At 41.9% G+C, this 12300-nt stretch overlaps 1 protein-coding gene across 6 annotated transcripts in view; it reads left to right on the top strand.

Moving 5' to 3' along the window:
* Window positions 1-12300, top strand: part of plcb1 (phospholipase C beta 1) — a 958218-nt gene that overhangs the window by 698779 nt on the left and 247139 nt on the right. For all 6 annotated transcript variants that reach the window (XM_063056185.1, XM_063056184.1, XM_063056187.1 and 3 more), the window contains one exon: window positions 8397-8563. In XM_063056185.1, coding sequence (XP_062912255.1) covers window positions 8397-8563 — 167 coding nt within the window. The remainder of the gene's footprint in view (window positions 1-8396; window positions 8564-12300) is intronic.

Raw genomic sequence — 12300 nt, 5'->3', positions numbered from 1 at the left:
TCTCTCAAGCCTAGATGGGTTATCATTAAATAAATGGGATTGAAAGTAAGATGTCAATCCTAGTTTGGGGTGTCACCAGGGGCGAGTATCTCAAATCTATAGCATTAATTGTGCTCAGTGCTAGAATGGTACCAGAGCAAAAGCATTCAATTGATGTGAGGAAAATGGAGAAACTTGGGTTGTTCACCATGAAGTCAAGAAAGTTAAGGGGTGATGTACAGTGGTCTTCAAAATGAGAAGTCAATGAGAAACTATTTGTATTACCAGAGGAATCTATAACCAGAGGGCATCAGTTCAAGAAGATTAGCAAAAGAATAAGACATATCATGAGGGTTGTTTTTGACACAATAAGTCTTGGTCATCTGCAAAATGCAATACCCGAGTGTATATTGGAAAAAAAAATTCAGCAGTAAAGGAAATAGATAAATATTTATAAAAGGAAGCAATTGCTCAGATTAGGGAAAAGAACAGGTCAGTGGAATAAAGTGGAGAGAAATGGTATTAATGTGATGGACTGAATTCCCCCCATTCTGTACTTTCAAAGATTTAATAATGAAACCTACTGCAGGCCCCAGTGTTAAACCCAACAAAAAATTGTAGCAGAAATAATCACAGGAGAGAAATGTCCTTGAAGAGTAGCACTCTGACATGATCCAGATGTGTCACCAGACTCCAGAAATTGTACTCAACTTATTCTGGTCAAGGACAATTAGGGACAAATATAAATGCTGTCCTCGCTGGCATTGCACGTGTCCAATGAACAAACACGTTCATTTGGAACAGCGTTATCCTTATAAAGCAGAGTGATGCCTCTTCACTCAACACAGACTGGCTGTTTTGTCATGGAAATGAGTTTGCAAAACTGGCATATACAGTTTGCTTCATTATGCGATTTTCAAAGAATTGCAGGATTGAAACCAATTTGTCATCAGGGAGAAAGTAATTAAAATATACAGTATTCATTTGTCCAGGGTGATCAGACCTCTTGGTGGCAACAATTTTTCAAAGTTCAAAGTAACCTCTTTCATTCATTCTGCCTCTCCATTCTCTCATGGTTGGTGAGACTCCACATTGTCACAATTACTGCTGTCATGGATTGAGAAAAATGATACAACGGGCAACTTCTATGAGTCAGTCCTTGTTGAAATAGCTTCAAGCACTATTTTTGCACTCTATCCTCTAGGCAACGATAATGTGGGCATTTTAAATTGCAAAGCCACGCCTTGAGCAGCTCGGGCATAAATACTATTCTGTCGTACCTGTGTTGTAGGCACAAAATGAAAGCCAGTCTGATTGGCAGAGGTCTGCATGGACACCTGGAGCTAGGTAGCACTGCATCCGTCCAATAAAAGGCCCTGAACCAAAGGCAGCCCACATCTGCCTGAAATTAATGATGACCTGTCATTCAGCTAATCAGCCATTTCTGGATTCTAAAATGTAATCAGAACAAGCACCTCTCGTTCTCCAGAAAATATTTCTTAGCTTTGGGCAGACTAAGTGACATATTTTGAAAGTGTTGCCTTGGTTCCTTGGAAGGAACAAAGAATATTTTGAATACGTGATTCTCCAGATGCTGGAAATCTAGAGCAACATACAGAAAATGCTGGAGGAACTCAGCAGATCAAACTGCACCTATGGAAATGAATAAATAGTTAATGTTTTGGGACGAGACTCTTCATCAGGACTGGAAAGGAAGGGAGAAGAATACAAAATAAGAAGATGGCAGAGTGGGGGTAGGAGAAGGTGATAGATGAAGCCAGGTGGGTTGGGAAGGGGTGATAATGTAAGAAGCTGTTAGGTTTAAAAGGTAAAGGGCTGGAGAAGGAGGAAGCTGATAAGAGAGGATAGTAGACCATGGGAGAAAGGGAATGAGGAGGGGCCCTAGGGGAGGTGATAGGCAGGTGAGGAGAAGAGGTAAGAGACCAGAGAGGGAAATTGAAGAGGAGTCAAGGAGGGAGGGGAAAAATTGCTGGATGTTGGAGAAATTAATGTTCCTACCATCAGATTGGAGGCTGCCCAGTTGGAATAACAGCTGTTACTCCTCCAACCTGAGAGTGGCCTCAACATGGCAGTAGGGGAGGCCGTGGACTGACGTATCGGATTGGGGATTAGAATTAAAATGGTTGGCCACCAGGAAATCAGTGGAGTGATGGTGCTGATAAAGCAGCCCTCCTACCTTCACCAACGTAGAGGAGGCCGGATACAGTAGGCTCTTTTAAAAGAGTATTTTGAGCTATGTAGTTTTTAGTCAGCCATTTAGAAGGCTTTTGGAGGCTCAGCACAATTCTTACTCTGGCAGCTAGTGTTTGCCAGGTGTACAAGATTTTATTTTATTTTATTTAGTTTTCGAGTGCAGAGTGGGCCCTTCTGGCCCTTTGAGCCACACTGCCCCAGCAACCCCCGACAAACCTGTGATTGATACTTGTTCTCTGAATATATCCTGCAAGACTTTCCATCAATAAATGCCAGCCTCACCAGTAATCTCCACATTTTGTGGAAGAGTAAAATAGAACTAGGAAGTCTACCACTGTGGTTATGAGGTTGGAGGAGCAATGCCCATCTTTACAGGGTGTGATTTTCTTGCTCTTCACTGGAGCCTCCTTCAACTTCTAGACAGTCTGATTTCACAAATCTGGGGCCATGAATAAGGCAAGGGACGATGAAAAATGCACCTTTGCATATTTTGCAGTCATTATTGGATAATACTGCAGCCATCAATCAAATTAACAAAATGGAACTGAAACGTAAAGCAGGTGAAACAATTAAACTCACTCTTTTCATAGACTTTGAATGGTATACTTTCACCCTGGATCTCACAAGACTTACGAAGGATGCATTTCCCCCTAAACTTCAAATATAACTGAATGAAATTCCACGGTTAGAATCCACAAAAAACACCGATAAGATTCTAATATTTAGTTTTTCTTTGATCTCTTTCCAATGCCAGTTGGAAAGAGATATTGTCCAAAATGGTACACAGTGACTGAAGCCTGGCTTAACCAAAAAACTGCACAGGGTTCAAAAAAATATAATTAATTCCTCAGAGTGATTAGCAGTTATTACCTCAACTTTACTAATAGAAAGTGCAAACATATTCAAATTCACGCTGTGTAATACTCGTCTGCACATCAAAATGCACCAGTTGTACTTCATTTTATTTACATAATTGGCCCAACTCTCTATCAATGCTGTCAACTGTTCTCTAATTTGTCAACTGAATACATTATAGCAGCATTTTCATTTGAAATTGATAAATTGTTGTGACAAGCTGGGTAGATGGAGCTAAGATACAAATCAGCCATGACCTGAGCAATTAACGGAACAGATTCACTGGCGGGACGTGTGTGGTTGCAGTAAGTGTGCAGGGATGGGAGGTGACTGCCTTATTCCCATTCCTGTCTTGCTTCCTGTGGTAATGCGACTGGAGTGTGCTTCCTTCTTGGGCCATTCAGTTGGCTAGTGTCACGTTTCATCCCCAGCAGCTGCGTAACAGAGGATTCTCTGATCTACGGGCTGTTCCTGGGGATGCACACGGAGACAAACATCCTGTGCTGCTGGCAGATCATCAACTCGGTGAAAGACGCTCTTTGGTTGGCCCGAAACTTGATGATCTACCAGCACATGGAGATGTCGGTGGGAGAATGCTGCCGACTGGCACATTCTCGGCTGCAGGAGTACGTGCTGAGGGACGCACTGAAACTTGGTGCAGCCACCGCAAGGGCCCGGTGGGGAAGGACCATGGTATAGGTTTCTTCACCCGCAGGAGTGGGAGGGGTCGGGTGGCGGGGAGTATACCACTCAACAATGATGTGGTAAGGTGAGCAACTGGAGTGCCACGTGGGTGGCCATAAGTATGGATATGTACCGAGTATAATGGAAACATATGTAAAGTATGGAAAGTTATTGAATGGTTTATTGTACATAATTTTATTTTTGAATAAAGTATATTTTGAAATAAAAAAAAATTCAACCTACATCATTGCCATATTAATTCTTATGCTCTGTGTTGCTGGTAATTTTTCACTGTGAGTCAAATGGCGGCACAGTAGCATTAATGGTTAGCACAAGGCTTTACACTACCAATGACATGGGTTCAGTTCCTGCCGCTGTTTGTAAGGAGTTTGTATTTGCTCGTCATGACTGCATGGGTTTCCTCCAGGTGCTCCAGTTTCCTCCCACAGTCCAAAGACGTACCGAGTGGTAGGTTAATTGGTCATTGTTAATTGTTGCGTGGTGAGGCTAGGGTTAATCAGAGGTTGCTGGGCGGTGTGGCTCAAAGGGCCGGAAGGGCCTTCTCTGCACTATATCTCAATAAATTGAATTTTTTAAATGTTGATAAATAAACATTTTCAGTAATTGGAATTTTCAGAATCTGCCTCCCCTAAACAACAGGAAAAAGAATATTTATTCCCTTTATCTGCAAGAGCAGGAAATGGGATTGTAGGACAGTGTGAAATAGTTGTTTAGAATTTGGAAGAATTGATTCATATATTTCTCAAATTCTGCTGTTATGGCTGCCTGGGAAGTAAGTATGGTGCATTGTGGAACTTTTTAGTAAATTGTTGGATGTGCTACTAAAAATCTGTGAATGTTCATGTGATTTATTCAGTGTTTTGAAAAATACACATGATTCAAATCAAAAGCCTCAAAGGAATTTTCAGCTTATTTCCATTCGTGTTGAAGAGGTTACTGTATACAGTGTTTCTTCAAGAAATAAAACTACTGCAAGATGCAGCAAATAATGTTTTATTTGACTAATAATTGATGGTTTGAGTACAATATCAGCTGGGTTTTGGCGGTAGCGAGAGGAACAAGAGAACTGAGCACCTTTATATGGTGGGTCTAAACACCAAAATTGCACTCAACGTCAGCAAGACCGGAACTGGGTGAACCTTGGATCATTTGGGAGACTGAGGGGGTGATAGTTAGAGAAGTAGATACACTCAACCTGTAGGACACAGGACACTAGGTGGCAGTCAGTAAGGGGAAAAGGGTTAAGGAGCCTTGAGGCTCTCCCTATCAACAACAGGTATACCACTTGGGATACTGTCAGGGGAAATGACCTAACAGAGGAAAGTCACAGTGCTTGGTCGCTAACACTGAGTCTACCTCTGACTCAGAAGGGAAGGGGAGAGAAAGGGCATGATGTGGTGATAGGTGATTTGTTAGTTAGGGGAACAGACAGGAGGTTCAGTGGGCCAGAACGAGATTCTCGGATGGTATGTTGCCTCCTGAGTGCTAGGGTCCAGGATATCTCAGATCAAGTCCTCAGCATTCTTAAGTGGGAGGATGAACAGCCAGAAGTCGTGGTTCATGTAGGTACCAATGATATGGGTAGGACGAGTAACGAGGTTCTGCATAGGGAGTTCAGGGAGCTAAGGTGCTAAGTTAAAGGGCATGACCTCCAGAGTTGTGATCTCAGGATCTCTACCTGTGCCCCTTGTTAGTGAGGCCAGAACTAGGAAGATTTTACAGTTTAATATGTGGCTAAGGAGTTGGTGTAGGAGGGAGGGCATATGATTTTTCTTGATCATTGGGCACTCTTCCAGCAGGGTGAGACCTTTACAGAAGGGAAGGTTTGTACCTGAACTGGAGTGCGGCTAATATCCTAGTGGGAAGTTTTGTTAATTTTGTTTTGGTGGGGTTTAAATAAAGTTGCAGGGGATTGGAACCAGAGTGCCAGAGCAGTTAGTGGAGAGATTGTGCAGACACATGTTGGTAAGTCCTCAGACAAAGTGAAGAATTGAAAGGTTGAGCATGGTGTGACTGGTGTTCCGAGCTGCATATACTTCAATGCAAGTTGTAGGAAAGGCGGGTAACAGTGCTGAAGATGAGGTACCTGGTTTACAAAAAGAGGGAATGTGTAGTAATCAGAGGCTGTGGAAAGGACAAATTTGAGTCAACAGGATGAGTTGCAATGTAAAAGGTGGCCAAAATCAAAAAGGGTGACTACAAGTGGCTGACAAGGGAAGTAAAGGACAGTATAAAAATAAAAGAGAAGAAGTATAACATAGCAAAGACGAGTGGGAGGGCGGAGGATTGGGAAACTTTTAAAGAGCAACAGAAGATAACTAAAAAGGCAATACGCAGAGAAAAAATGAGGTACGAAGGTAAACTAGTGAAGAATATAAAGGAGGATAGTAAAAGCTTCTTTAGGTATGTGAAAAGGAAAAAAATAGTTAAGACCAAAATTGGGCCCTTGAAGACAGAAGTGGGTGAATTTATTATGGGGAACAAGGAAATGGCAGACAAGTTGAACAGGTACTTTGGATCTGTCTTCACTAGGGAAGACACAAACAATCTCCCAGATATAATAGTGGCCAAAGGACCTAGGGTAATGGATGAACTGAAGGAAATTTATATCAAGCAGGAAATGGTTTTGGATAGACTGTTAGGTCTGAAGGCTGTTAAGTCCCTGGGACCTGATGGTCTGCATCCCAGAGTACTTACGGAGGTGGTTTTAGAAATTGTGGACGCATTGGTAAACATTTTCCAATGTTCTATACATTCAGGATCAGTTCCTGTGGATTGGAGGGTGGCTAATGTTGTCCCACTTTTCAAGAAAGGAGGGAGAGAGAAAACAGGTAATTATAGACCGGTTAGCCTGACGTAGTGCTGGGAAAGATGCTGGAGTCAATTATAAAAGATGAAATTACGACACATTAGGATAGCAGTAACAGGATAGGTCCGAGTCAGCATGGATTTACGAAGGGGAAATCGTGCTTGACTAATGATCCGGAATTTTTTGAGGATGTAACTATGAAAATGGACAAGGGAGAGCCAGTGGATGTAGTGTACCTGGACTTTCAGAAAGCCTTTGATAAAGTCCCACATAGGAGATCAGTGGGCAAAATTAGGGCATATGATATTGGGAGCAGAGTACTGACATGGATTGAAAATTGGCTGGCTGACAGGAAACAAAGAGTAGCGATTAATGGGTCCCTTTTGGAATGGCAAGCGGTGACCAGTGGGGTACCGTAGGGTTCAGTGCTGGGACCACAGCTGTTTACAATATACATTAATGATTTAGATGAAGAGATTAAAAGTAACATTAGCAAATTTGCAGATGACACAAAGCTGGGTGGTGGTGTGAAATGTGAGGAGGATGTTATGAGAATGCAGGGTGACTTGGACAGGCTGGGTGGGTGGGCGGATGCATGGCAGATGCAGTTTAATGTGGGTAAATGTGAGGTTATCCACTGTGGTGGTAAGAACAGGAAGGCAGATTATTATCTAATGGAGTCAAGTTAGGAAAAGGGGAAGTACAACGAGATCTAGGTGTTCTTGTACATCAGTCACTGAAAGCAAGCATGCAGGTACAGCAGGCACTGAAGAAAGCTAATGGCATGCTGGCCTTCATAACAAGGGGAATTGAGTATAGGAGAAAAATGGTCCTTCTGCAGCTGTACAGAGCCCTAGTGAGACCACACCTGGAGTATTGTGTGCAGCTTTGGTCTCCAAATTTGAGGAAGGACATTCTTGCTATTGAGGGAGTGCAGCGTAGGTTCACAAGGTTAATTCCTGGGATGGCGGGACTATCATATGTTGAAAGATTGGAGCGACTGGGCTTGTATGCACTGGAATTTAGAAGGATGAGAGGGGATCTGATTGAAACATACAAGATTATTAAGGGATTGGACACGCTGGAGGCAGGAAGTATGTTCCCGCTGATGGGTGAGTCCAGAACCAGAGGCCACTGTTTAAGAATAAGGGGTAGGCCATTTAGAACGGAGTTGAGGAAAAACTTTTTCACCCAGAGCGTAGTGGATATGTGGAATGCTCTGCCCCAGAAGGCAGTGGAGGCCAAGTCTCTGGATGCTTTCAAGAAAGGGATGGATAGAGCTTTTAAAGATAGTGGAATCAAAGGTTATGGGGATAAGGCAGGAACTGGATACTGATAGTGGATGATCAGCCATGATCACAGTGAATGGTGGTGCTGGCTCGAATGGCTTCGCAGTTAAAATAGTAATGCGATTTGTGCATAAATAGGGATGAGTGCCATTATCCTTACCATTGCATTGATAAGAATTTAGAGGCTCGTTAAAGGGCTTTGCATTGATTTGGAGGGCTAGGAGTGAAAGGAGTCAACTAAAATAACAGTTGTAGTTATTTAGATGTGTCCTGATCACTGAAGTTCTCACTACTGTGAATTTGTAAATTGATTGCCATATTGTTTTAGTTTGTGTCACTGTCTTGCAGTGATGGGGCATGAATGTCTTTCATTCACTGTTTGATAGCTTCTGTCAATGGAAGTACAATGATGAGCTGGAATGGAATGGAAGTGAGCGAAAGGAGATTTTAAAAAGTCTATCTAATATCTACTTATTACAAGATGTTATGAGTTCTTCCAGCGTAATGGAAACATACTGAGCTTTACTTCCCTTCTTTTGTTTCAGTGGTGCAAAGAGCAAGCCATACCTAACAGTGGACCAGATGACAGATTTCATCAATTCTAAGCAGAGAGATCCGCGTTTGAACGAGATACTCTATCCTCCGATGAAACAAGAACAAGTGCAACAGCTCATTGAGAAGTATGAGCCCAATGAAAGTCTCGCAAAGAGAGGTTGGTTCATTATGGACTTTATTCAGTTTGCATTCTTCGGGAGATTGCGAAGTGCCAGGGCTCAGCCAGGATTGCATTGCCCTTCACTGAATAAATGAGCATTTCTGCTGTATTAATAAATCACATATGTTGGGATGGGCACGTGCATGAATAGATAACAATATATAAGTAACATTACGAAACCAATTGGCAACCACAGCGAATAACATAAATGATGCCAATGACTGTAGACTGAAATTTGAGTGGGTTTTCAATATCTTTTCTATTCCAAGATTAGTTGCCACGCAAAAATGCATTTCAGCAATATTCTATGATTTTTTGCCAAGGACATTGTAGACATTTTACAATAACTTCCCAAATAAATGGCAGTAATTAATTCTGAATTACTTGACTCTAATGTAATGACTCCTATTGGACCGGAGCTTTTGCTTCAGTGTTGTTACAAATAGAATGGCAGATAGGCTAATTAAACAAGATGATAACACATTTAGGGAAAGAAACAATGTGCCATCAGAGATAATTACTTCTAAATGGTTGTGTCAATGTCATAGAGTCATCGAGCACTACAGCACAGAAACAGGCCCTTCAGCCCTTCTAGTCTGTGCCGAACTATTAACCTGCCTAGTCCCATCGATCTGCACCTGGACCATAGTCTTCCATATACCTCCATTTATGTACCTATCTAAATTTCTCTTAAATCTTGAAATCAAACCCACATCCACCACTTCCTCTGGCAGCTCATTCTACACTCTCACCACCCTCTGAGTAAAGAAGTTACCCCTCATGTCCCCCTTAAACGTTTTACCTTTCACCCTTAACCTGTGATTTCTAGTTCCAGTCACACAGAACCTCCATGGAAAAAAAAAACCTTCTTGCATTTAGCCTATCTATAACCCTCCTAATTTTGTACAACTCCATCAAATCTCCACTCATTCTTCTATGCTCCAGAAAATAAAGTCCAAACCGTTTCCCTGTAACTCTGATCCTCAAGTCCTCAAATCCCTTGTAAATTTTATCTGCAGTCTTTCAACCTCATTGCCATCTTTCCTGCAGGTAGGTGACCGAAACCACATCCAGTACTGCAAATTAGGCCTCCCCAACGTCTTATACAACTTCAATCGAACATCCGTTCCTGCACTCAGTACTTTGATTTATGAAAGCCAGTGTGCAAAAGAAGCTTTCTTTATGACCCTATCAACCTGTGACGTCACTTTCAAGGAAAGATGGATCTGTACTCCCAGATTCCTCTATGCTACCACTCTCCTCAATGCCCAAACATTCACCGTGTAAGGCCTACCCTGATTTGTCATTCCAAAGTGCAACACCTCACACTTGTCTATATTAAATTCCATATTGCACTTTTTCAGCCCATTTATCCAGTTGGTTCAAATCTCGCTGCAAGATTTGATAGTTTTCCTCGCTGTCAGTTACACCTTCAATCTGTTATCTGCAAATTTGCTGATCCAGTTTACTACAATATCATCCAGATTGTTGATATAGATGACAAATAACAATGGACCCAGCACTGATCCCTGTGGCACACCACTAGTCACAGGTTTCCAGTCAGAGAGGCAACCATCTACTACCACTCTCTGGCTTCTCCCTCAAAGCCAATGTCTAATCCAATTTACTACCTCTTCTTGAATGCTGAGTGATTGAACATTCTTGACCAACCTCCCATGCAAGAAGGCCATGATGAAGTCCGTGTAGACAACATCCACTGTCTTGCCTTCATCAACTTTACTGGTAACTTCATTAAAAAGCCCTATAATTTTGGTTAGACATGACCTACCATGCACAAAGTCATGTTAAGTGTCCCCAATTAGTCCTGGATCAGTCCCAATCAGTTTGAATGTGAGTATCCAAGTACTCATGTATCCAGTCCCTTAAAATACCTTCTAATTATTTACCTACTACTAATGTCAGGCTGACCAGTCTATAATTTCCTGCTTATTCTTAAAGCCTTTTTTAAACAATGGAACAATATTAGCTATCCCCCAATCCTCTGCCGCCTCACCCATGGCAAAGGAATGTTTTAAATATCTTTGCTAGAGCCCCTGCAATTTCTGCACTAGTCTTCCACTGAGTAGACCTTGACAAGGTGTTCCCTTGAACTGTATGGAAAGCAAGTGTAGAAATTACTAGGGCCCTAGCGGAGATATTTAAATCAGCCTTAGCAACAGGGGAGGGACAGGAGGATTGGAGGATAGCCAATGTTGTCCACTGTTTAAAAAAGGTTCTAAACATATAGGCTGGTATATCCCACAAGGACATTAGTCACCCTCCAGTACAGGTGCAAGCTCTACAGGTCCCACATTCCCGGAAAAAGAGACCAATTATCCAAAAATCTGAAGCCCTCCCTCCTCCTCCTCCTTAGCACAATTTAAACTGTAGAATCTTCCTATTTGTGGCCTCACAAGTACGCGACATTGGTAGCAATTCTGGGATCACAACCCTGGAGATCCTGTCCTTCAAACCTAGTTCCCTGACCTGACTTTGCAGGACTTCATCCAAGGAAAAACAATGCATCAAAAGGACAGACAGGTACGCAGAGGGGCTTTGTTGGTAAAAAAAAATGAAATCAAATACTTAGAAAGGGGTGACCTCGGATCGGAAGATGTAGAATCCTTGTGGGTTGAATTAAGAACTGCAGGAATAAAAGAAAACCCTGAAGGGAGTTATAAATAGGCCTCTAAACAGTAGCCAGGGTGTGGGATACAAATTGCAATAGGAGAAAGAAAACACATGTAAAAAGGATAATGTTACAATAGTCATTGGGGATTTCAATATGCAGGTAGATTGGAAAATGAGGTTTATGCTGGATCCCAAGAGAAGGAATTTGTAGAATACTTACATGATGGCTTTTTAAAGCAGCTTGCAGTTGAGCCCACTAGGTGAGAGGAAATTTTGGATTGGGTGCTGTATAATGAACTAGATTTGATAAGGGAACATAAGGTAAAGGAACCCTTAGGAGACAGTGACTATAATGTAATAGAATTCACTCTGCAGTTTGAGAGGGAGAAGCTAAAGTCAAATATCTCAGTATTACAGTGATGTAAGGAAAATTACAGAGACACGAGGCAGGAACTGGAAAAATGATTGGAAGGAGACACCAGCAGGGATGATGGCAGAACATCAATGGCTGGAGTTTCTGGGGGCAATTCAGAAGCCTCAAGATAGATACATCCCAAAGATGAAGAAGTATTCTAAAGGGAGAATGAGGCAACCATGGCTGTCAAGGGAAGTTAAAGACATCATTAAAGGGAAAGAGTAGGCATATAAAATAGAAAAACTTAGAAAGAAATTAGTGAATTGGGAAGCTTTTAAAAACCAACAGAAGGCAACTAAAAAAGCCATAAGGAGCGAAAAGATTAAATATTAAAGCAACGGAACCAACAATATAAAAGAGAATACCTAAAGTTTTGTAGATATATAAGGAGTAAAAGTGAAGCGAGAGTGGATATTGGGCCACTGGAAAATGACACTGGAGAGGAAGTAATGGGAACAAAGAAATGGTGGACAAACTTAATAAGTATTTTGTGTCATCCTTCACTGTGGAAGACACGAGTAGTATGCCAGAAATTTGAGAGTGTCGGGGCAGAAGTGAGTGCGGTTGCTATTACTAAGGAGAGGGTGCTTGGGAAGCTGTAGGGCTGAAGGCAGATAAGTCAACGAGCCCAGATGGACTACACCCTAGGGTTTTGATGGTCTATCCTCTCATGTTCAGAAAGAAGTAA

The sequence above is a fragment of the Mobula hypostoma genome, chromosome 8 (genome assembly GCF_963921235.1).
Source record: "Mobula hypostoma chromosome 8, sMobHyp1.1, whole genome shotgun sequence".
Classification (NCBI taxonomy): domain Eukaryota; kingdom Metazoa; phylum Chordata; class Chondrichthyes; order Myliobatiformes; family Myliobatidae; genus Mobula; species Mobula hypostoma.
This window is presented reverse-complemented; position numbering and strand designations above follow the sequence as displayed.